The sequence below is a fragment of the Alosa alosa genome, chromosome 3 (genome assembly GCF_017589495.1).
Source record: "Alosa alosa isolate M-15738 ecotype Scorff River chromosome 3, AALO_Geno_1.1, whole genome shotgun sequence".
NCBI lineage: Eukaryota > Metazoa > Chordata > Actinopteri > Clupeiformes > Clupeidae > Alosa > Alosa alosa.
The window spans coordinates 28,337,691-28,362,589 of record NC_063191.1 but is presented as its reverse complement, the minus strand read 5'-3'; the positions used below and the strand labels follow the sequence as shown (position 1 = coordinate 28,362,589).

At 43.4% G+C, this 24,899-nt stretch overlaps 3 protein-coding genes across 3 annotated transcripts; 1 reads left to right on the top strand and 2 right to left on the bottom strand.

Annotated features, from left to right (window-relative positions):
* Positions 1–2,153: 2,153 nt before the first annotated feature.
* klhl23 (kelch-like family member 23) lies at positions 2,154–7,489 on the bottom strand. The gene is made up of 4 exons (XM_048239375.1): positions 7,153–7,489; positions 5,487–6,720; positions 4,504–4,656; positions 2,154–3,776 (listed from the first exon to the last, which is right to left on the bottom strand). The coding sequence occupies exons 1-4, from the start codon at positions 7,192–7,194 to the stop codon at positions 3,466–3,468; spliced, it is 1,740 nt and encodes a 579-aa protein (XP_048095332.1). The 5' UTR covers positions 7,195–7,489; the 3' UTR covers positions 2,154–3,465.
* A 434-nt stretch (positions 7,490–7,923) lies between these two features.
* phgdh (phosphoglycerate dehydrogenase) lies at positions 7,924–15,412 on the bottom strand. Its single transcript, XM_048239095.1, has 12 exons — positions 15,100–15,412; positions 14,349–14,500; positions 14,188–14,253; positions 13,925–13,979; positions 13,618–13,716; positions 13,073–13,205; positions 12,530–12,678; positions 11,609–11,761; positions 10,861–11,003; positions 10,281–10,404; positions 9,610–9,826; positions 7,924–8,369 (listed from the first exon to the last, which is right to left on the bottom strand). Exons 1-12 carry the CDS (start codon positions 15,235–15,237, stop codon positions 8,242–8,244), a joined length of 1,557 nt encoding a protein of 518 aa, XP_048095052.1. The 5' UTR covers positions 15,238–15,412; the 3' UTR covers positions 7,924–8,241.
* An 837-nt stretch (positions 15,413–16,249) lies between these two features.
* cfap210 (cilia and flagella associated protein 210) lies at positions 16,250–24,303 on the top strand. The gene is made up of 9 exons (XM_048239094.1): positions 16,250–16,470; positions 16,557–16,765; positions 20,508–20,681; positions 20,819–21,024; positions 21,371–21,527; positions 21,795–21,934; positions 22,734–22,926; positions 23,400–23,564; positions 23,849–24,303. Exons 1-9 carry the CDS (start codon positions 16,410–16,412, stop codon positions 24,200–24,202), a joined length of 1,659 nt encoding a protein of 552 aa, XP_048095051.1. The 5' UTR covers positions 16,250–16,409; the 3' UTR covers positions 24,203–24,303.
* Positions 24,304–24,899: the final 596 nt, after the last annotated feature.

The window sequence follows — 24,899 nt, the reverse complement described above, 5'->3', positions numbered from 1 at the left end:
GTGCATTCATTAATGCACATTAATGTGCCCCCCCCCCCCCCCATTCAAACTGCACTGAGTTTTGGAACCGTACCTTAGACCCCCATTTTCTAGCGGAACCTGGTCCAGGCCCGGGTCCGTACCTGGGTTCGGTAGACAGCGTTCACATTAGCAAAAATCACCGAACCATCGGTCCAAATGAACTCGGGGTCTGGACCAAACAGTCTAGTGTGAATGCATCCTTAGTGTTTGAAAACAGTGCACATTCAGAAGACAAAGATACTACAGTATACTCACCCAACAATAAAGTAAAAAAGGAATAAAATTTTAGTTCATAAATACATAACATTTTACAACAAATATAAATGGTTTAGTGCATTTGTGTATGTTCTGCTAAGGCATGCATCGTGTACAAAACAGAACAAATAAATATTGAAGAGGTTCATTAGGCTTACTGTTTTACTAATTCTTACTGTTTCTCTGTACAAGCCAATAAGGTAAAATTGTGTACCTGACAAGTTTCGGCTACCTTGCCTCTGTAGCCTTCATCAGAGGTGTCACGTGATGTTGGTGTGACGTCGTCTGAGCTGTGTTATATGGAGTTTTCCATCCCACCTGATGTGGTGGGATGGCCGTGTCCCCTGGGGTGCTCGGGGGAAGCCCTCTGCTGTCTGGTGGTTTTTCATACAGCCGGGGGCGGCCCTGCAGGACTGTGTCCCAGGTGTGGGATAGCTGGTAGGCTCCTTCATCCCGGTTCACAGTCTTTGGGGCCCGCTTCCTGATTTCAACCGCCTCTTTGATCCATCGATGGAATTTGTTTCTTTCCGTTCTGATGACCTTGGCTGCGTCCCCAGTTCATAAGATGGTTTCCCTCTTACAGTGGTCTGAAATGGCAGATTTCAGATTTTCTTGTGTTGCTTTCATTCTTGTTGCACGGGTGAGCGTTCCAGATGTTTCCTTTTCACATTCTTTCTGGTGTTCCTTTTTTCGTGTGCTGAATTGCCAGCCTGTCTCTCCTATATACGTTTTATTGCATGTTAGGCAAGGGATCTCGTATATCACATCACACTTTTTCTCAGGGGGAATCTGATCCTTAGGATGTACTAGGATTTGGCGAAGCTTGATGTGTGGCTTCACTGGTGTGATGATGTGGTGTTTCCTCATCGCTCGCTGTATATGCAGCGTTCTGTGACCCCCCCCCTGACGTATGGGAGGGTGACCATGCCTAGGTTCTCAGGCCTAGAACCTTTTTTTCTTTTTTCTCCTCCTTGTTATTTCTCTGGACCTCTCTCTTGCCTTTGTTTATGGCCCAGTTTGGGTAGTTGCAAGCTTTTTTAGTGCCTGTTTCATGTGGTTCTCCTCCTCCTCTCTGTCATGGTTGTCAGTGATGACCTTGGAATGGGTCATATAGGGTGCGGACCACTGATAGCTTGTGTGCTGTGGGGTGCTCTGATGCCCATAGTAGATACTGGTCTGTGTGTGTGGGTTTTCTGTATATTTTTATCTTGATGCTACCATCCTCAATGTGATGTATTTTCATGTCCAGGAAGGCGATGGATCTATGTTCTTCCTCCTCATGAGTGAATTTTATGTTTCCAGTTTCGTCTATGGTGTTTAGATGGTCTGTGAGTCTTCGTGTGTGGCTGGTCTTGATCTTCTCCAAGATGTCGTCCACATAGCGTCTCCAGAGGGTCAACCTACATTCTTTGGGAGGCGGTGGCGATGGCTTTGGCTTCCAGGTCCTCCATGAAGAATCCCTCATGATGGCTGAGAGGGGGTCCCCATGGCAAAACCCTCCTTTTTGTCTGTATATGATCCCTCTGAAAAGGAAGTATGTGGACTTTGCTACAAGCGTTAGCAACTGGACTATGTCTTCAACTTTTAAGTTTGTTTGTTGGTTGAGTGTTGAGTCTGCTTGTAGGCGGTTCTGCACTATATTTATTGTGGCGCCCACTGGAGTTTTTCTGAACAGAGAGACTACATCGTGGGATATGAGTATCTCGTCTGCCTCTACTTTCACTGTGCTTAGTTCCTGTGCCAGTTGCTTTGAATTTTTACAGTGTTGCTTTGTTCGCCCAGGAGAGGTTTTATAATCTCAACTAGGGCTTTGAAAAGGTTGTATGTTACTGAGCCTATGCTGTCAACAATGGGACGGAGTGGAACGTCTTTTTTTTGTGAATTTTGGGGGTGCCATATATTCTGGGAGTGATACTGGCTGTAGGTACTAAGTACTTGTAATTGTCCTTGTCTATTTTTCTCTGGTCCACTAATGGGTTCAGCAGAGTCTTCAGTTTCTTCCTTTTCTCCTCTGTAGGGTCCCTCTTTAAGATTTCATACGTGTCTTTATCGCCCAGCATGTCTATCATTTGTTTTTCGTATTGTTCTGTGTCCATGATGACTGTTGTTCTGCCTTTGTCTGCGGGTAGCACTTTGATGGTTTTGTCTTTGGCTATTGACTGTATAGCCTTCCATTCTTCCCTGCTTGTGTTCCTGTGTGTCATTTTGGCAGACTTCAGTATCCCCGCTATTTCATTGCGTAAACCAGCTTTGTCGCCTTGGTTTGTTATCTTCTGACATGCTAACTCTGTTGCTACGATGAATTCTTCGTATGGGATGTTTATTGGTGTTGTGGCAAAGTTAAGACCCCAAGACAACACACTGCTTTCCGTTGCTGTTAGTTTTCGTTGTGAAAGATTACATACCCATTTCTTTCTTTTTTCCGTGTGTTCCGTGTGTGACACCTCTGATGAAGGCTACAGAGGCAAGGTAGCCGAAACTTGTCAGGTACACAATTTTACCTTATTGGCTTGTACAGAGAAACAGTAAGAAGAACAAATAAATGTTTGCCCCAAAACCTGTTAAACTGGTCCGGGCTGCATTACCAGTGGTTGCATAAAACATCATCCTTAATTGTCTTAACTATCCAACACTATATTGTAAAATCTTTCAGTGTGCCTTTGTGTCAGAATTGATCTTATTATGAAAAAGTGGCAACTCTTAGTACAGCTGTGGCCATCAAGTAGTTGGAACTATTTACTCTAATCTTATTCAAGGCATTTTTTTTAGGTATTATGACTATATTTACAGTATAGATGTCAACAATCTGTTAACCGTATTAGCCAACAAGGCATATTTTGGTTGATAAAGTAGATTTACTTTTTTAACTTTCTTATCTATAAGTACAAGGAGAACAGCACCTGCTATGACAGAGGTAATCTGGGGTTGTGTACCTTCATCAACAGTAGATGGCAGTCAGTAGCTGCATCCTTTTGGCTCAAATACATGCTGGACTGCAGCTCTCACCTGAGATACACTCTAAGCTGGTTTAGCAGAAAGTTATCACACTCACCTAAAATTATTCTTAAAAAATAACACCACATTAACCTAAACTTATTTGTTAATAACTATATCACATTAACCTAAAGTTAACTTTTACCAGAAACATTGAGCACCACACAAGGTAACACTGAATGCCCAACTCCAGTATTAAACGCCATAGAAACAGACACAGCCGTGAGACCTGGTGGCAGTGGGGAGGTTGCCCACGATAGCCCAGGTGTCCAGCTCGGGGTCGTACTTCTCGACGCTCTGCAGGTACGTGCCCTTTGAGTACGAGTAGCCACCCGTCACGTAGATACAGCCGTTGATGATGGCGGCGCCACACTCCATCCGCCTCTCCTTCATCACGGACATCTGCCGCCACTCGTCCCGCTCAGGGTCGTAGCAGTCGGTGATGGTCGTCTGGCCTCCCACCAGGTACAGCTTGTTGTCCAGGGACACCGAGCACAGCCCATACTCTGTCAGCAAGGAAAAAAGGGGAGAAATGAATCATTAAAATGACCGAAATTACTATCATGGTGGCTTTAAAATATAATCTCAATGCCTTATTTGTGATCTGAGGCAGTATAAGTAAGTATAAGTATATATACTCTTTTGATCCCGTGAGGGAAATTTGGTCTCTGCATTTATCCCAATCCGTGAATTAGTGAACACACAGTGAGGTGATGTACACACTAGGCCACGGCTGCCCTAAGGCATACTTCAGGGCAGGCATACAAAACTGTTACATAAGATTCACTGCATTAATAAAGCTCTCTTGATAAAGTGCATGTGTTGCCAGTGTGAATTATTGGCTTTTTTGTCTTGAAAATCTGAAAAATTTTGCATGACATTTTCCAGCCAGTTTCCTGTAAATGGATGAAGCCAAAGTACACCCCCCACACACACACACACACACACACACACATACGGTGGCCATCTTGCAACACACTTTGGGCAGATATCAGGCAGCTATTGTCCTATTCAAGTGAATGAGGAGGCATACAATGTAGAGATACTATTGGCATTACAAACTAACCCCATCTTTGGAGGATTCTTTGAGTGCTGTATCCTCATTAGAAAATCTCTGATTAGTCCCAGAGTAGACTAGAAAGAGTTCTTAATTCATGAGGACTCTTTAATTAATACTAGGCTTAATCCATGCACTGGCAACCAGCCCAATATCTACTAAATAAACAGTATTACCAGGATGAGGACAAATGGTTGCAATGCTCCATTCATTGATGTCTGGTCTGTACATCTGAATTTTTTCATATGTACAAGTTCCTCTGTAGCCATAGTGACCACCAGTCACATAGATCCGGTCATTCAAAACACAAGCTGTGGCATTTCCAACTCCTGAAAGCACATTACCACATCTTATGAAAACACAAGTAATATCAGAAATAAAGAGTTTAATTGTTGGAGACAACTCAAAAGCAGTCACCCTGTAACTCAGCAGTACTCTAAGTTGCTTTCTATGTCCTACCCACAAGGCCATGTTAAGTTCATGTGACTGGGTCAAGGACAGCTAAGCTGCACAGAGTGACTGTGCAGGATTACTGCCACATAGTGTTAACTGGCTAAACCAAAGACTCAAGGGGGCTTCAATCCCTTGAACTTCCACTACCCAAAATACAAATTAACATCCAGATCTCTGTTGGAAGATGTTTTTTTACTGACATGCCTGTGCAGTCCAACTGGTAGGTAATTTATTGTGTGGTTTAAAGCCACAGTGTGTGGCTAAATTCTGGATGATGATATTTCAGTTCATCCGCCAGTCAAATTACACCCCTCGCTTCAATGTTTCTGAAGCAATGTGTTAATTAGCTGGAGTTGGTGTTAGAATTGGCTTGGTCTAAACCACTTACAGGAATAGGAGCAGGCTAAACTCAGTCTCTTAGAGTGCTGGACCGAACTTGTAACTAAGTAAAAGAAAGGAGAAAAGGCCAGCACACTGAATGCAGCCATTCTCCAAGCCACTTACAGAGCCAGGACTTAACAAACACAACGTTTTTTTCTCACTGATCCCATGTAAAGGTAGCCAGCTGATACAGGTTACACAAACACAAATAGAACAGACAGCTAGTGAACAGTGAGGAGCAAATTGGCTGAATACCTAAAGAGTGTATATTGGATTTAACATTGTGGAGTCAAGGACTACACATTTAAAGACAATCTCCTCATACCTTGTATCATGTCTGCCACTGGGAACCATTCCTTTTTCAGTGGATCGTAAAATTCTGCCTCCCGTGCAGGGGCCCCACCCCTGTACCCCCCCATGGCATATATGCACCCCCGCACAGTCACCGAGCAGTGGTAGTATCTGGGCGTGATCATGGGGCAGCCCTCTGCCCACTCATCGCCATCCACATTGTAGATCCACACAGTGTCCAGGGCCTCTATGGTCTCTGTTCTGTAGCCTCCAGTCACATAGATGTTTGGGCCCAGCAGTGAGATGCTGTAGCTCTCTCTGCCATAGTCAGGCATGTCTTTGCCCTGAACCCAGGTGTCAGAGATGGGGTCCCATATGTGGACCTCGTAGAGTGGATGCCAGTAGTAGCCACCTACGATGTACATACTGGAGGCTAGTTTCTTGCAGCCAAGGGCAAACCCCTTGCTGCTGGCTTTGAGGGAGTGGAGGATCAGGGCGCGGAGTTTTTCCTCGCTGCCCAGCTCCACGGCCCTGTGACCAGCGTCCAGCGCGCCGCCGAAGCGTGTCTCGTCAAGCTCCAGGTGAACACAGCGGAGTAGTTCTTGGGTGCAATCCAGGCGAGACCTTGGGTCATGGGCGACCCACCTGACCACTGCCTCCAGCAGTAGCTCCTCCCGCCAGGCGTTGAGGTTCTCGGCGGCCAGGACGGTGGTGAGCTTCTTCTGGTCGGCCTCTAAGAACTCGTCCTGTTGGATGAGCTCCTCAAAGCGGCTGAGCATCACCCTGCGCGCCTCCCTCTCCAGGGCCACGCACACGTGGAGCTCTGCTAAGGAGTGCATGCCCAGGCAGTTGTCCACATCCAGCAGCCGGATAAGGAACTCCTCACAGGCCCTCTTGACCGCGGAGAACTGCAGCAAGTCTGATGCTTCTAGGAGGCTCTGGACGTTATTTTGGGTTATGGTAACTCTGGATGTGTATACGTAGGTGATGAGAGCGTCGAGGATGTCACCGTCTACACCAGGCAGGTTGATGAGCTCGTTCGAGCGTTCCCGCATGTCAAGCGTGAACATGACTCGGAAGTAAGAACTGCGTGCGGACAGGACGGCTTTGTGGCAGCGGTAAACTTGACCGGAGGCGCACGTGAGCGCTATGTCGGTGAAAAGTCCGCAGGTGTAGAATTCCCGGAGCGTGTCCAGGAGTTCCGTTGGGTGAGTGGTGTCACAGAATTCATAGGTGTAACTTTCCTGACCTTTTGATGACATTGGCACCTTAAGGAAAATAATAACTTGACATGAGGTTCAGAAGGCCTTAGGCTACCGTGTGAGTTTTGTGAAATATTAAATGTTTCATCTGATGTTACTCAGTTGAATTATGCAAAAGACCTATGGCATTTTTTTAAATTAATAATAGGCTACTATTTAATAACCGAACCATTAAACTTATATCCAGACACACACGTCTCAATTGACACAAATCACTGAAGGGTCATGCAGTTTAATTCCAACAGTCCAATGTGAAAAGGCACGGACTATTTGTTTGAATGAAGTTAACCGACACGTGACATCGCATGCTTTTTCAGTTCAGGTGAAACTTGACTCCATTTATTGAGAACCAGCTCCAACCTAGGTTACACGGTAATATAACTGATCTGTCAGCCTTTCTGTAGAAGTCACCAGTATCTCCGGTATAGCAAAACGTACCTTTTTTAGTGGATGTGCGCCAGGTATCCCTCCCATAGACATTCAAATATTCGCGTTTGTTGTGTTCCAAACGTGTGTAACTCCCTCGACCAGCTCAGACATCTAGACCTCGATTTAGGTTGAGCCGCGATAGTGGGCTGCTGAGGTCCTATTTTGGTATCTGTGTACACTTGGAGAGGCACCCGCTGTCACCCGGCTCTGTTGATTCTAGGCAGCCTAAGAGATCATTCTTTCCAACGAGGCGCTGCACTTCAGAGGATTGCAGAGATAACTGTTCAGATGGCCTAGCAAAGATGAATAACCACACATTTATGTTATTTTTAAGTCACTAAATAACGTTTTGTTGTGTCTGGATAATATGGATCCTAAGGAGAGAAAACACCATCCCCTATATCCAAAGGGGAATGACCATGTAGCCTATGGTCATTCCTCTTTGTTGCCATGGCAGTCTTGGTCTAATCCTAATAAGGATTAAGCACATTGCATAATGTGCATTCTAACATAGTCCACTAGTGTTCAGCACAAGCACACACCAAAAATTAATCTTTTAGACTGGACATTTCATTTCTCTGTACGCTTGCAAATATATTTCCATTCCCAAATTCCTCAGATGAGTCCAGCAAAGGACCTTTGCTAAATTTGGCATGACTCCATGATATACTCTCCCATCAAATGCACCCTAGAGAATGCACAGAAATAACTAATTGTAACTATAGAGACTGTTTGTGTTTAAGAGAAACATTAGCATTGAGATAAAAAAAAAAACAGTACTTCTCTTAAACAAGTTTTTATTATCTATGAAACACAAACACATGAAAGATTGTTATTAAACAGGAGTTTAATCACATAATAAACCTGTCTGTAACATGTAAGTGCACGTTGTAAACAAATGTCAAATAACAACTTTACCCAAGCGCTTATTATAAAACTTTCCATATCGGACTGAAATGTTAATACATACAGCAGATGTAAAAGTTAACAATAGACATAAAGTATGGTTAGATTATTAGACTGTGGAATGCTAGAACACTGGTCCCTTGGGGAAAGTGGCTTCTTGCTAATTTCAAACAGTAATCTGGGCTGCTTCCTTCACCAGGCCTTGAGAGCGCCAAGATCTCCCATCAAGGAGGAAATCCCCACGCAGTACCACTGCTCACCATCACGGGCAGTGGGGGCGCTAAACAACTCCATTTCCACACCTGCTGCTGCCAAGGCACCTGTAAGCAAAAGAAAAGAAAGGTGTGTGTGTGTGTGTGTGTGTGTGTGTGTACAGTTTCGAAAAAGCAATCAACCCCAGATGATCATGTATGGATTTCTGAAAGCAACACATGAGAGTATACTGAAATCAGAATGAACACAATTCCTACTTTGGGAATAACAATAACACCACTTGGGAATCAATTGATTACGTCTTACTCAACAAAACATCGATTGGCCAAGAGTTCCAGTTTTTGAAAAGAATAGCGGCAAGAAAAGTCCTCCTTCCTCCCACTGCCACCTTTCTTTTCTTTATCTCTAATATTATACTGGCCTGTACACACACACACACACACACTTTAGTAGCAGCAACTGAAATCCATGCATTTCCACAGAATTATTTTTGGAATCTGATCCCTTATCATACCGGTTCATTAGACTTTCGTAATTTCGACTTTATCGTGACTAAATTCAAGATGGCGGCGAACGGTAAACTTCCTGAAGGTACTGTCTGTATAAATAGTCTTGTAAATAAACTACCAGTGCTTTTTCAAAGTTCTCAATGTCTCGTTTTAAATGTCAGGGCCCTCAAAGTCTACCAATGAAGTGTGGAGCTACTTTGAGCCTCGTAAATGGTGTAAAACAGTGATTTATTTGCATGGCTAGGCTGATGCCCGAGGCACCCCCTTTGAAAACCTGTTGGTAGCATCAGCTAACTAGCGCCAGATTTCGGAGTGCAGGGGACAAGCCGAGATGAGCTATGAGACAAAAGTTCACACTCGGTATCATGTTTCAACACATTTTAGGTCAATATCACACCGATCACTAATCGCTAAAAATATAGCTAAAATCACTAAAAAAATAAAAACTGCATATGGAGTTTTTTTTAATGGACACTGGACTAACTGATTGTTTAGGAATGGACACAGTTGCCCACAGCTGTGTCCTCACAGCAGCTGTGATGCACCTCACCTGTGAAACAGGACAGGAGCTGAGGTGAGGTGAGGTGAGGTTGCATAATCATGTGTGCGTTAAAACACACAAAAATCCACCGGTCATTTAAATCAAAGCTAAAAAATTTGAAAATAAAAACTTGGACTTTTTTTTATGGACACTGGACTAACTGATGGTTTAGGAATGGACACAGTTGTGATGGGGCCAGCTGAGCTGAGGTGAGACGTTGTCATGTGTATGTTAAGCACACAAGTCACAAAATACCACCGGTCATTTAAATCAAAGCTAAAAAAAAAAGCCCGTCACCTGTGATGGAGGGCAGGAGCTGGGGCGAGGCGGCGGCCTTGAAGAAGAGCAGGTGTCCAGCCAGGGGGACGGGCTGCCTGAACGGGCTGCCCTCCAGCTCCTCCAGGACCGGAGCGTCGGCCTGCACCGAGCCCTGGGCCTTGCTGCGCGTGCCGTTCACACACACCTCCACCACACACGCCGCGCCGCCCGCGCCGTCATCGTGCTTCATGGCCACCTGAGGGAGCGGAAGAAGGAAGGAGGAGGTGAGACTGAGACTGACACACACAAACACACTTTCACTTTCCAGCTCCTTTGGAAAAGAGATTCAAATCTCAATGGGACTCTTTGGGGCTGAGGCTAAGTATTGTGTTTTGTGTATACCAGTTATTTGCCTGGTGATTGAGAAATCTTAATTTTGAGGTAGTTTTTCCTCTCTTTTAAGAAGTTAATAGCAAATGTTTCATCCAGGTCAAAACCAAACCTCATGTGTGCTATTCATCACTGAATATGAACTGTGAGATCAGCATGCTCTTCTTGAATTATGAATTTACCTGACGCTTTTGTCCAATGCGAGTTACATAGACCAATTTCAGGGACTGCAATTTGTGCTTAAGGGCCTTGCAGAAGGGCACAACGAGGGCAACTGGGAATCACACCCACAGCCTTCTGTTGCGCAGTCAGAACTTTACCTCAAGGCCCGTCTCCTTGGCCAGGGTCAGTGCGTTCACCAGGTTAGGACCACCACTTGAGCTGTCGGTCAGAAGCCCGACCACAACCGCTGAGCTGAGGAAACCAGTGGACTTCTTTAGGCAGTTTGAGGCAGTCACCTGAGATGAGAACCGTAATTGAATCAATACACAAAAAGATAATTGAATAATTGAATCAATACACAAAAAGATAATTGAATAATTGAATCAATACACAAAAAGATAATTGAATAATTGAATCAATACACAAAAAGATAATTGAATCAATACACAAAAAGATAATTGAATAATTGAATCAATACACAAAAAGATAATTGAATAATTGAATCAATAAACAAAAAGATGCTCAAAGTGATTTCAGTCTTTTTCTTTTCCTTCCCCTGCCACTTACACCACACACAGCCTTGATGAGATTGATGTATTATTGCAGGCAGTGGGAAATTTGCAAGTGTGGCTTGTGGGAAGTGGTGGGGCAATGGAGCAACAATTCACCTTGCAATAACCCCCTTTCGCCAGCAGAGGGCACATGTTAGGTGTTCAATGAGCTTTCAGTTGTGCGCTCTTACCTGTGGTGGTGATTTGCACTTGGCTGTAGGGCTGCTTTGAGGAGGTGCATGCCCTCAGCACTGCACCCATAGCCTCTCCAAGCCTGATCCACTGGTGAGACTCAGGGGAGAATGTACTGGCCAAAACCTGGGCATTCACCTGGGTTAGGGATATGACAATGTGGGATAAAAACACTTTTATCAATTAGTATGGCACGTTTTCAATTACAAATAAAACAAAAGTAAAACATGGGCAAAAGATTTTTTGCGTTTTTTGTATCATTTGCAATAACGGTTATTGAGGTAACCCAGTCCCATCTGGTGCATTCCATGCATGCCTATGGTGACCCTCTCTCCCTTACACACGCACACCAGATTCTTTTGGGAATGACCCTGACAATATAACTTATGAGTAATGCAAAGTCGGTTCTTTTTTATCAAGCTCTAAATGAAAGACAAACATTATTTTCAGCAGTCATACAAGCACATGCTTGTGTAAAACAAACAGAGCTGGATTCCTATACATGGATTAAGCCTCATCTCATCCTAGACTAGACATCTATTTCCAATGGAGATCTTCACTGATGTGTTCTATTCATCTAGGACTAAGACATCTATTTCCAATGGAGATCTTCACTGATGTTTTCTATTCGTCTAGGATTACGTTTATTCCATATACGGGAAACCAGCCTCAAGTGTATAAATGGATCCTCATAATCAATAACTAAAGCGGATAAATAACAAGATGTGTCCATTGCCACTCACCGCTCCCACCAGAGCTTTGCCCTTCACCATGTCCACCATCTGCAGGGCGATGTCCTGCCCACAGCGCGCCTGGGCCTCCTTGGTGCTGGCGCCCAGATGGGGGCAGCTGACCACGTTAGGGTGGTTCACCAGCGCGCGTTCTTTTGGAGGCTCCTGTACACCCAGACATTAACAAACATCACTAGAGATTTGGTACCAGAGCAGCCTGGATATATGGAGTGGAAGACTGAAAGTGTGTGTGTGTGTACACACAAGACTGATGGCCGGCTGGACAGAAGAAAGGAGATTGCTGGATTTGCTTTCACGCTTCAAAGCACTAAAAGACGCTTGTCTAAAAATGACCAGTGCTTTTTCCACACACTGGATTACCAACCCCCTTCTCCCTTAGTGGTGCAGTGTGTGGCTTGGCAGCACTGCCATAAAAGCTTTACTGCTGAACACATCACATAGGAGGCATCATTATTGGCATTTCCAAGAACCTCACAGACGTTATTGCTCAGTACTGATTAATTAACTACACAATTAATTGATTTTTAATCAAAATCGCAAATTTAACAAACACAATTATCTTCTTGAAAATGCTACAATTAACCTTCAACTCTGTCCCAATGGTTAATCTTATCACAATTATGATTCTTTTTTAATTCATGTTATGCTCCATGTGACAGACAGTGAGACAGTATTCTCCATATGTGACAGACTTTGAAGCTCGCATGACAGGAGTGCTGTGTTTTTCATGCACTAGGCGTGCTCACTAATCAGAGGAAGCCCAATTTCCTAAGCGTAATTTGGAATATTGAACTGAAGCTTTGCAATATCTGTCAGAAAAATCTCAATTAGATATTTCCACCAAATCGTGCATCCTTATGCAACAGTCATTACACTTCAAACATGGATACAGTTGCTTGGACACACACCCACCTCCACAAACACATCCAGGCCGGCACCCCCACACTGCCCAGACTCCAGGGCGCGGAGCAGGGCCGCCTCGTCAATGATGCCACCCCGAGCACAGTTCACCACCTTCACTCCCTTCTTGCACTTGGCAAACGACTCATCGTTCAGAAGCCCTGCGAAGAAGCCATCAGGACACTTTATGACAAAGTGGAAATCAAATCTAGATCAGCCCACTTTTCCACCCACTAAGCAGACAGAAATGTCTTAGTCAAATCACTCATTGAGAGTTGTCAGGAAATGCACTGCATGAGTAGAATAAAACCCCCTCCCCTTCTCTCCCTCCCTCTCCTATTCTTCTTGGAGTAAACCCCAAACATGTGAAATAATATAATAAAATAAAATATTTTCTATCTTTCTCTCTCTGGCTGGCTCCAATATAGTTTGCTCTGCAAGGCAATCTAATCTACTGCCAGTAGACTTCAAGTAGCAATCACAAAGCCCAAACATATGGCCCAGGCGTTCCAAGGCTTCTGCATCCCTGTAGGGTCCCCCTTGATCTTGACTGACCTGTGGTGGAGGGCATGAGCGGGGTGTGCACTGTGATGTAATCACACTGGGGCCACAACTGCTCCAGAGACATCTGCTCCACCCCCCAGGAGGCGGACACTTCCACGGGGGTGATGGGGTCGTAGCCAATCGTCTGCAAGAGACAGCACAACGGAAGCCACTTCAGCATTTCATAAAATAAAAGTGTGAGAGGCGGACTACTGTTCAGTGAGAGCTCAGACTTGGCAATGAAGAATGAGGAAGGGGGGGGGCAGCAATTAATCGATTAGTTGTCCACTATTAAAATGAACAGTAATCTAAATATCTTTGGAAAAAATAAAGTGTGTTTGAGGAAACACTGATCCACATTTTTTCCACAAATTTCTGACATTTTAACAATCATACAACTAATCAATTAATTGAAAAAAAAAATAATCAACAGAGAATGTTGTTGGAGAGAGAGAGAGAGAGAAAAGGGGACAAGAACTGGAAAGTGAAGAGGAAACCAAATGGACAGATGGATGGACAGAGTGGAGAAGTGAGTGGAGAGATAAACTGATCCTCACCCTCATCCCGAAAGACTGCATTCTGCTGGCCACCTCCTTCCCGATCCTGCCCAATCCGACAATGCCCAGTACCTTTCCATACAACTCCGCGCCCATGAACTGCAAAATTGTTAACACAACATTACCCCGCTTGCACCCGCTCGCATCACACCACTCGGCACATTTCAGTAATCAAAGTGGATTAGTGTCAACAGAGTGAACAGTGCAGTGGGGGACAAAAACACTGGCAGCGACAGACAGGCTCCCTATTCTGATGGGGGCACACTGATTACAGTCAAACAGCACAATTAAGGTATTATGAGTGTACCTTTTTACGGTCCCACCTTCCAGCCTTCATTGACATATCTGCTTGTGGCACATGCCTATGAGGGGAAATAATACAATATCTCTCAGTAAGCTAGAGGATGGATGGATACTTTCATATCCAGAGAAGTTTTGGCAATGCATGAATAGTAGGCCTAGCATTTCAATGTAGTGGAAACTGCATGAAGCAAGAAACTGAGTGAGGGAAAAGTGTATTATAGTTTGGTCAAGTCAACAGGAATGCTTGCAGGAGATTGCTATACCTACCTTGAGAGACTCATGATAAGGGCGCAGGTCAATTCAGCGGCACTGATAGTGTTGCCACTTGGGGTGCTGTAAAAGAATCACAGGGACCATGAAATCGTGGGGAGCCGCGACACAATTAATTCAGCAGCTTTCATGGTCTGTAAAACATACAGTGCACCTACTTCATGACAATGATGCCGTTTTTGGTGGCCGCCTCCACATCCACGTTGTCCACTCCAGTCCCTGCTCGCCCGATGATTTTGAGATTGCTTGCCGCATTGATTACCTCGGCTGTCACTTTTGTGGCAGACCGCACTACTAGACCGTCGTAGTTCTGCAAGACAATATGCAGTAGGCGAAACTAGTAAATCACTTTCACAAGCTGATCTGTATCCGCATGATCTGTGACTTTGTGGGTCATGTGTTCTTCTTCTACTGTATTGTAAAGTGATGAGTCGACAGAAGTGTCGACATAACCTGTCTACATGTTCACAAAATTGACATGATCGGTTAGAGCAAAGAGGTTGCTTAAAGATACAGTTTGCTGATGCATAAAAGTCCTGGGATTTCATCAGGACAATTGCCAAGTGGCAAGGTAAATCTTTGTGATGTTGCATCATACTGATAGGCTGCACGGAGGGCGGCGCTGGCAAAGTAGCTCCACTTTCACAAGAAAAAAAAAGTAAAATTTGCCAATAATTCTAATTCCGCATCTGCATGAACCTTAACGATTTTCACGTTGACTGGTAAATTATCATAGGCCTACATCAATTTTAGCTGAGTCTGCTGAAAACAACTTTATGAATAAAGGCTAGTCTAGTTTGTTCAGCTATTCGGCCATTATCAGCTATACATTACAATCGCGCATTGCTGCCTGATTGTTGCCTCAAGCATTTGCAGATTTGCAAATGCTACATGGATTTTTTAACCTACCTTTATGTCAGCAATCAACTCATCCTTGCTCATGTTCTGCTTCTCCGTAACTTCAATGCCATTTTCTTGCAGAATCTTTTTGCAACAAGCGTCCACACTTTCACTGATTAAAATGCGTTTGATTAATACCGGGGCCATTTTGCAGGTTTCTCGTCGATGTGGGGCACACACTGCCTTGTCTGGAGCGTATGTCGGGGTAAATGTTTCAACCTCGTTGGTTTTGAATGAGTAGACGAGGGATGGGCGGACTTTGAGGAGAGGATGACTGGACAACTCCGCCTCCCATCAAGCTTACACACGCTTTGGAGAAATTGGGAGTGCCTAACAAACTAAGTTAACCAGAAAAACCACCCGATGGGATCCCTATGTCTAAAAATTGGATAAACGATTGCAACACGGCAACAGATAGGCACATAGGTTAACAGGAGGCATGTGCTAATTAGGCAAGTTATTTTAAGGCGAGGCACCTGATCAATTGGAACAGCACATGACAGGCCATTTTGTTAGGGATGGTGACTTTAGCTCGAAGTTTGTCAGGGTTCCTGACTGTAGGCCCCGTAGCATTCAAGAAGCCTATGGGTATTCTTTCACACAAACATGCTGGTATTTGTGGGCGTAAATTTAATGTCTTTAGAACACTAAACATATCGGAGGTGTCAAATGTTGAGTTACTCCAGTCTAGATCTTTTGACGTTAATCACTCCTATTGCTCGAGTCTATCCAAGGTAAAATGCCTGTTTTGATGTTAACTGATGGTTAAATAACCAAAAATTCGATTGTTTGCACCTCCAAATGGGCGGTGACGTAGGTTTGTGACGCGAGTTTGTGTGAAAGAATATTATTTATTTAACTTTGTTAAGTAAGTTGAAAGTGGTAAGTGACTATTCGACATCATTTTAATGTCGTGCTAGAATCACAAGTTAATGTAGTATAGTTGTAGTAGCCTACAATTGAAAAACCAAAGAAAAATAAACCAAATAAACCATCAAAGATGTCAGATTGTAACGTTAGCGCTCCAGAGTCTTTGCTCTTCCTTCCAAGGGAAAATGCATTCCCTCTGTTCTTGACATTCTATCCTCGTCATCTGGTCATTTCATTCGTCCCCGCGCGGTTGCCCTTAGAAACACAGCAACAAAAGTAATCTAGGTTGCTAGGTTGCAACATGTAACACGCTGACAAATTATTAAGTGCAGTAAGCGTGGAGGTTTGTCTGTTTTGGTCGGCAAGCTAGCCCCGAAAAAAACCCTTAATGGATTGTATTTAACAAATCTTTCCCTTCAAGAAAGAGTAGTACACAGGACTACAACAAAATGTCAACAGCATCAGCTTCTGTGGTCCGGTACGGTCGGCGAAAGGGCTCCTCGAAAAACAGTAAGTATTGGGCCTTGGTTATTTGTGTGTTTATTAAGTTTGTTCTAGGGTATAGTCTTAACGTTACCCCTATTTTTCCCTAATAGTTCATGCACAAGAGATGAAAACTGAACCGATGCCACAGCCGGATCTACGCCAAGTCACTATCCTGCCGAAGTCAGAGTGGCTTCGTATTCAAGACAGTTTGAACCATGTAAACAAATATAATGAAAGTCTCAAGGAGGCTGCCAAGCAAAGAGAAGCCATGCATCAATGCTCCAAAGAAGTGGTGAAATTCTGGTCCAATACCATTGCTGTAAGTTTGACTTAATTTAGATGAGGTTATATGGTATTTAGCAGCTTTTGTCCAAAGCAACATACAAATAACAACAATAGTTAAATTTAAAAGTTGGTAAGACAAGACTACACCAAAGAATGTCAATTCAATCAATAGCCTAATGAAAACAAATAAATACTATAATACACAAACCTTAACGCATAAGAAACGCTTAATAAACTGAGTGCATGTTGAACGCCTTTAGACCTCTTGAAAGACCCAAAGATATCACCAGGTGCAAACCCCAGGTGCTCATTGATCATTTAAACATCTCTGCGCCCAGCAATACAGGCCCGATTAGCGACATTAGAATAAACGAGAGATGAGTATAACTGCAGGGCAATTCCATGCAAAACTGTCACATCCATAACGCCAAAAATGCCATGGTAGTTAGTTAGATAGAGATAGATAGATAGATAGATACTTTATTGATCCTCAAGGGGAAATTCAAGAATAGTTGGCGTTATGGATGTGACAGTTTTGTGTGGAATTGCCCTGCACGTTTGGAGGATTGGGGCCATGAGTCCCCTGTGCGTGTTGTCTGTCCCCCTAGCTGTCAGAGCCTGTACAGGAGCGTTGCATCAGCAAGGCTTGTGTGGCCACTCTGACTTACACCTTACTGGTCAACAATCCAACCAGTTTGAGGGTGAGGCACAACACTTGCCTTATAAACGGACCTAAAACCCCAGACAAGTCTATGGGGATTGTGCTAGTTTTTTTGTCTTTCAACGAGGATTCCAGAACCTTTCCATCTATGCCAGAAGGCATTTATCGCTAATCGAGCAGGCACAGCTTCACAGCTTCAGCTCATGTTTATGATGTGACAGAGTGAAAAAATACCCCCTGCAGTATTGTGGTTGAATGCTTGATGTTGGGGTTAGCTTTCACATCCAGCACATATGTCAGGGGACCTATGTCAGTTTGAATGCTTAGTTGTGGTTTGTATAAGTATATATATACTCTTTTGATCCCGTTAGGGGAAATTTGGTCGCATTTATCCCAATCTGTGAAATAGTGAAACACACTCAGCACACAGTGAGGTGAAATATAGCCACATAAGAGTCCTCATTGCTATGTGTAGCCTACAATAATTAGTCAAACGGGGCAGCCGTGGCCTACTGGTTAGCGCTTCGGATTTGTAACCGGTGGATTGCCGGTTCGAACCCTGACTAGTAGGAGCGTCTGAAGTGCCCTTGAGCAAGGCACCTAACCCCTCACTGCTCCCCGAGTGCCGCTGTAGCAGGCAGCTCACTGCGTCTGGATTAGTGTGCACTGTACCATGAGAGCGGCTAGTGTTTTTGTCCCCTCAACATTTTTTTAGTTGGGACTAATGAAACAGAAACCTCACCAGTCCACACAAAACAGAAAAGCTGATGCAGATTAAAATGTGTTTCTCTATATGCTTGCACCCCTTAAGGTTGGGTGGGGCCTCAGCCCTTTCTGAGAAATTATAAAATTTTAATGCCAATGCAATGTCTCCCTGGAATGTACAGTAAGCGCTATAAGACCATTGTTAATGGAGCTTTATAAATCAATAACATTGAATTGAATTGATGTAAAAGAGGCAGGCACAAATAAATACAAAGTTTAATAACTGCAGTTCAGAGCTTAGCTCTTCCATTGCTTTACTGGAACTTCAGTTAAAGCAGCAGAAAACTTTGTTGTCAAAAACCACTGCCTCTCAAAGGCATCATAAGTAAACACTGTTTCTATTTCAGCTATTTTTTTAAATTAACTTACATGTCAGGGCTCCTAAAATTCTGAAATTAATATGATTTCTCAACATATAAAACACGCAGGAGCAGTTGTCTACCATATTTCCCATTATGGTAATTATTGAGAGCAAGTATTCTATGCAACTGTAAGCAAAAACCTCTGACTACACCAACTCTCAATTCTGATAAGATGTGTGCCCTGCTACAACCAATGAGCAGGTCAAAGCTAAATGCAGTATTTTTCTGTACTTCCAGCATCTGACCTGATAAACATGTTTTTTACCAGGATCTAGCTCAGTGGTCACTCAATTTGAATGTTTGAAATGTGTAGCCTATATTATTATGACCGCCGCGCTAGCGAAGCGGCGATCATATAGGTTTAGTCAGAATTTTTTTTTTTTTTTCTTTTTCTCATGCCCAAATTTCCGTCAATGATTCCCGGGACACTGAAAGACCGGGGTACACGAAACTTGGTGGGCATGTAACCCCACATGGATAACATGGAACCATCGTTTTTCGTTTTGATCTGTAGCCCCCGCTGGACTGGACCCCGAAGGAGGTAGGGCAGAACACAGTTTTCTGTGAATATCTCGAAAACTGTAGGGTTTAGGAGGACCTTTTTTTTTTGTATGTTGATCTCAAGGGGCCATGTCAACCCATTCCATAACCACTCATTTCATGTATAGCGCCACCTAGTTAAACACAAAAAAAAAATGAGGTGTTGTAATTGAAGGTATCTGTGACCTAACATAGTCAAAACTGCACGAAATTGGTAGTGTAGGATCATTATGACCCCTCTGTATGCACGCCAAGTTTTGTGGAATTCCGTTCATGGGGGCCACACAATAAATTAATTTATGTTACTATACACCAACTGGCCTGTAGGTGGCCGGAGACAGTTTTCTGTGAATATCTCGAGAACTGTAGGGCCTAGGAGGTCCACCTTTTTATGTATGTTGGTCTTAAGGGGCATGTCAACCCATCCCATTACCACTTATTTCATGTATAAGCGCCACCTAGTTAAAAAGCAAAAATTAGGTGTTTTCATCACAATATCTCTGGCTGACAAGGTCAAAACTGCTAAATTAAAAAAAGTGTAGGATCATTATGACACCCTCCGAATGCATGCCAAGTTTTGTGTACTTTTTGTTCATGGGGGCCTTACAATAAAATAATTTATGTGTACATTTAGTGACCAAAAAGGATTCGGGACACTGAAAGACCACAAAAAAGTGGGATTACCCCCATGGACACTGAAACTGGACCCCGGGTAAAACTTGGTGGGCATGTACCCCACATGGACATGGAACAGTTCTCTGTGAATATCTGAATAACTGTAGGACCTAGGATGACCATTGTTTTCAGTATGTTTGACTCCAGGGGTCATGTTAACCCATTTCATGTGCACACATGTGCACAAACAGATACACACACACACACACACACACATACATACACAGTAATCATACGTATGACACATACTCACACAGTAGACATATATGTATGCTTGCATGCACAGGCACATACGCAGGCACACACACAAGCACACACACACACACACACACACACACACACACACACACACACACACACATAACATAAACATAACACAAACAATCAAGAATTTCTCAGAATTATGAACAGGCAAGGTGGGGTTGTATAAAATTAATTTTACATGTGAAATCTATGAACTAATCATGTTTTGGTACTTGTTGTCTAGCAGATACCAGTGAGAATTGAGTGTGGATAATGCAATTATAGGCCTTTCATCGTGATTTCTTTTTGTAGAAAAAATGTGCTGGACTGGGCGGCGGTCATATTTTGTACCGCTCTGCGGTACATCTAGTTCTATATAAATAATTGTGTTTATTGGTTAGTTGCTTTTGCAGTGAACACAAAAGAATTCCCAGACTCAATTCCCTATCAGCCTGTAACTGCCATTATTGTTTCCTTTACCCTGTAGCATTGATGATCGCCTTGCAACCTTGTTAATGATTTGCCCACAGGGTCAAAGACAAAAAAAGCTGGAGGCCAAGAAGATTAGAGAAGAGGTGGAAGAGGAGGAGCGAAAAAGACTAGACCTGGAAGAGGCCATGTACCAGGCCGAGAAACGGAAAGAAGCCATTGAAAGAGCAAAAGCTCAGCAATACTACCAGACCGATCGAGTTAAAGGATTTCATGTAAGTATTCATAGTTGTAAAGATAATCTACATGTGTGCATCTCACAATATTTTCTTAAACAAGTTCAAATTACACATGGTTAGAGAACATGGTCACTTTTGTCATGGGCAGCCTTTTATCTTCGTCCTTTTCCCAGAGTGCTTTGCTCTTGACGGAAGTCCTGAAGGAGAGAGAGGCTCAGCTTGAGCTGAAGAGACGTATCCGTGAGGCCTCCCGCGACAAGGACAAAGAGGTCATGATCACACTGAAGCATCGGGATGAGCAGGCCTTGCAGCAGGAGATGGAGAAGGAGCTGAAGAGGAGGCAGGAGAGCGAAGTTACTGTCAAAGGGCTGCTACAGCAGTAAGAGACTTCTGGGGCTGAGCTGATGTGGAATAGACCTGTCACTGATCAGAGCCACCCACTTACTGTTAGAATTATGGTCCTTTCAGATAACTGGTGTTCGTTTTGGTACATTGCAGTGTGTGTGTTTGTGTGTGTGTGTGCACACACTTGTGTTTGTTTTTGTTGCATGTTTGCTTTCACACTTTTACACTTGAAATGTAAAAGCAGTTGTGGCAGCAGTGGGATTTTCAATTAATTTTCTATTAATTCCTGAATGTGTTAAGCTACAATGACATGGTTCTCTCTCTCCTCTCTCTCTCTCTCTCTCTCTCTCCTCCCTCTCTCTCTTTCTCTCATCTGCAAGAATAAAAGAGCATGAGCTTACCAAGGAGGAACAAATGAAGGAGGATAAAAGACAAGGAGACGAGTTGAAGCGTCTCAAGGAGCTCTACGACCAGGAGCAGGCCATGCTGGAGGAGAAAAGACTAGAAGAGAAGAGAAACTTGTTGAAGTCCCACAATGTACGAGACTCAGACATCAGAACTATGTTGTGCTTTCACACAAAGCTTTTTGCATTCAGTGCTAAATGCATGCTTTTTGGGTTCTTCTGACACATATAGAAGCTTTAAAATGAGTAATTTCTTGTTAGACATGTTTGCAAAAAGACAGAACGCTGAAAAGAGTGTATGGGGAAGCTGTGAACTTTTGTTGTCATGTTGCATCATGAAAATCGCAACATGAAAGAATACAATTATAAAAGAAGTTGTTCTTCCTGTTGGCATTTGAAGGAGTACATGTGCAACAGAGACATGCTCAAAGCTGTGGAGACTCAGAAGCAGCAGATTGAGGAGGAGAAATGCCAGATGTTTGCCAATGCCAAGCTCAGGATGATGAAGCTGAGGAAGGAAAGGGAAGCAGAGAGGCTCAGGTAGATGTGTGTTTACTTTCACTATGGAATTGTAATGCATGCAACTGTTGGGACTTTGTCAGAATTGACCAAAACCCGGGATAAGTTGATGTTTTCAAATTTGAACATCTACAGGATCGTTGTAAATGTCATGAAATTGACAGCCAAAAAACACTCACCATACTCTATATTCCAGTGTTTTTCAACCTTTTTTGTGCCACGGCACACTTTGACACTTAAAATGTCCCACGGCACACTAACATCCTGTGTGAAGAAAAAATAAACAGCCTAAAATTTCAAATAATACACAGATATGGCCTTATTATGGCTTCTATGCAAGACCTGCTCAATAAAACAAAACTCCCTCTGTTTCATTTGTAGGTGACTATATCTAATTTAATTCCTGTTATGAACTGGATATGTGATGATTCTGTGAATACTGGATATGGGGCCCCCGTTGTACAATGCCTGCATACCACAAATAGTGCAATCATACAATCAATGAGAGCATGTGGTTATAAATTCTTTGATGCAACAGTTGCTTTTCTGGACCAGTGAGTGACAATTGGGTAATTTTCTGCGGCACACCTGATGATCTCTCACGGCACACTAGTGTGCCCCGGCACAGTGGTTGAAAAACACTGCTATGTTCAATACTGGTATTCAGTACTCAATATTAGTACTGGTTCAGAGGTGTTTCCACTGATGAAATTTGATAAATAAGAATTTTTGTTTGGCATGTTATTAATCGGGTGCTGACTTTGAATCCTCTGGAACCTGTCTACCTCTTCATCTCCCCCTACCCCTCCCTCTCCCCAAGGGAGAAGCAGAAGGTCAGAGAAGAGTTCATTGCACGGCTGGCCGCCCATCAGGAGGAGCAGAAGATCAATGAGGAGGAGCTCATAGCCAAGGCCATAGAGGAGAAGGATGCACGGGAGGCCCGTCAGCTGATGGAGAAAGAGAAGAAGAGGGATGCCATGCTCCAGTCCATTGCTGCTCACCGGGACACCGCGGTAATGGCAGCCTCTCGTGAAACCAAGATGGCCCCATGGGACCTTGTTGTGTTTTACACAGGATTTGATGTTAAGACTTTTGACCAGTTTCTCATACATGGATTAAGCCTAGTCTTAGACAAAGAGCTTTTTTTAAATGGAGATTTTCATTGAAGTTTTCTTTTAGTCTAGGCGACTAAAGGACCTAATCCACGTACGGGAAACTTTCTCTTTATTGTGGTTGTGTGTGTGCGCTTTATTGTGCTCACATGTTAACTGGCTGGCTCACCAAAGTAAAAATTCATCTTTTCATCTTTAAGTATGGTGCCAGGTGCATTCTCATTCTATACAGTGTGTCAGTGTGCTGTATCATGTTCAATGCAGGTGTCATTTGTTTGTCATTTGTGTGATTGTTACATTTATTGTATACTAATAGTATGGATTTACAAATATGGATCGTTCTTGATGTCTGACTTTTTGTGGGGCCATTTTAGCGCCAAGAACAGGAAGAGAAAGAGAGAGAAGAGAGGCAGAAAGCTTTGGATTTGCTCATGGCTAAGAAAGAGGCCGACCGGATCTTCCTGGAGAAACAGCATATGAAGGCCGCAAGAATGAAGGAGGACAGTCAAACTCTCCAAAAGATTTACATCCATCAGATGGTGAGCATGACCTGATCTGATCTGAATTGTTTTTGATTAATTTAACAACCTTTTTTATAGGTTTTCAGTGAGTCAGAAATGTAAAGAAATTAATGTCTTAAGAATGTGGCATTTCCAAGTTCCGTTTCCATGTTGTGCATGAAATTGATAGTCTCATGTGTTAGCCAAATGTAATTTGACCCCTCCAATCATGTCTCACATTGTCACACTTAAAATGCTAACGCTAAAGAGGTAGATTACTGGAGTCCGGCTATTTGCCATCGCGTATCGATTGTCCCACACAGGCAGAGAAACGAGCCAGAGAGCAAAAGCTGACGAAGGACCTGCAGACGTTTGAGATAACCAACGGCCTGTTGGTGTCTGAGGAGGAGAGACAGTTCCAACAGTACGCCAAGCGCATCATCGCCACGGCCAAGGAGGCCGGGCGTGACCCTGGCCTGCTCCAGAGGGCGGCACGAGAGGGCATCGGGGGAGGGCTGGGCCCCATCTTTGGTGGGGTACGACCCAGCTACCTGGTTCAGGACGACACCGGTGTTCAGATGCCCAGTTACGTCGGCGCTGCTTCCCAAGATATCAAAGAGCTGAACGAGACGACTGACATCCAGAAAGCGAAGAAACGCCTGGGATTCACATGGTGACACAGGCTGTCATTTATAGAATGAGGTTGTGGGACTATGGTTCCTGATGTCTTTCCTGATATCAAAACAGATTTGCTTAATAAAAGTTTCATTAATGTGAACATGTAAGTCAAGGACATCAAGCGTTGTCAGTATATCTGTGCAGTGAAGGCTTGCTTAAAATAAAGGATACCAGCAAATCAGCAAAGTCACAACTATATTGTATAAGTACTGTAAGTATTCTTACAAAAAACGGTGCCAGTCCCTAACAAATGTCTGGATTTTTAAAAGCTGTGTGAGATATCTCATATTTGACTCCAGGGTAGGCAAACATGACACACAGAATGTCTTGAAATTGAATTGAATAATATATTTACAATATTTACTAATCTAAGAAAAAACATGTTGATGAATTTGGTGGTAGGCTTCTGTAAACAATTCTGTAAAGCATTTTACTATTAGCAAGCATCCATTTCTGGAATTCGTACCTTGCTCTTTCATACACTAGATGTGAGTCAAATAGTTCAATTATGTCCAAATTGCTTATTTTGTGATTCGCGTTGGACAAAAGCGTCTGCCAAATCCCATAAACATAACTTGTCTTGTACTTTTAAAAATTTGCCCACGGTAATGGCTGCCAATAAATATGTGAGAACAGATCAAATAGTAGAGTAAATATAGCCCTACAGAAGAGTCTGTATGATTCTCCTTCGTGAAC

Excerpts from the sequence above, each read along its gene's own strand:
- phgdh (XM_048239095.1), bottom strand. The coding sequence starts at position 15,237 with ATGGCCCCGGTATTAATCAAACGCATTTTAATCAGTGAAAGTGTGGAC. Across the intron at positions 14,501-15,099 it reads AGTTGATTGCTGACATAAAG|AACTACGACGGTCTAGTAGT; the intron begins GTAGGTTAAAAA and ends ATTGTCTTGCAG. Across the intron at positions 8,370-9,609 it reads GCTCCTGCCCTCCATCACAG|GTGCCTTGGCAGCAGCAGGT; the intron begins GTGACGGGCTTT and ends TTTTGCTTACAG.
- cfap210 (XM_048239094.1), top strand. The coding sequence starts at position 16,410 with ATGTCAACAGCATCAGCTTCTGTGGTCCGGTACGGTCGGCGAAAGGGC. Across the intron at positions 21,528-21,794 it reads ACTTGTTGAAGTCCCACAAT|GAGTACATGTGCAACAGAGA; the intron begins GTACGAGACTCA and ends TGGCATTTGAAG. Across the intron at positions 23,565-23,848 it reads AGATTTACATCCATCAGATG|GCAGAGAAACGAGCCAGAGA; the intron begins GTGAGCATGACC and ends TGTCCCACACAG.
- klhl23 (XM_048239375.1), bottom strand. The coding sequence starts at position 7,194 with ATGTCTATGGGAGGGATACCTGGCGCACATCCACTAAAAAAG. Across the intron at positions 6,721-7,152 it reads GCGCACATCCACTAAAAAAG|GTGCCAATGTCATCAAAAGG; the intron begins GTACGTTTTGCT and ends ATTTTCCTTAAG. Across the intron at positions 3,777-4,503 it reads AACCATTTGTCCTCATCCTG|AGTATGGGCTGTGCTCGGTG; the intron begins GTAATACTGTTT and ends CCTTGCTGACAG.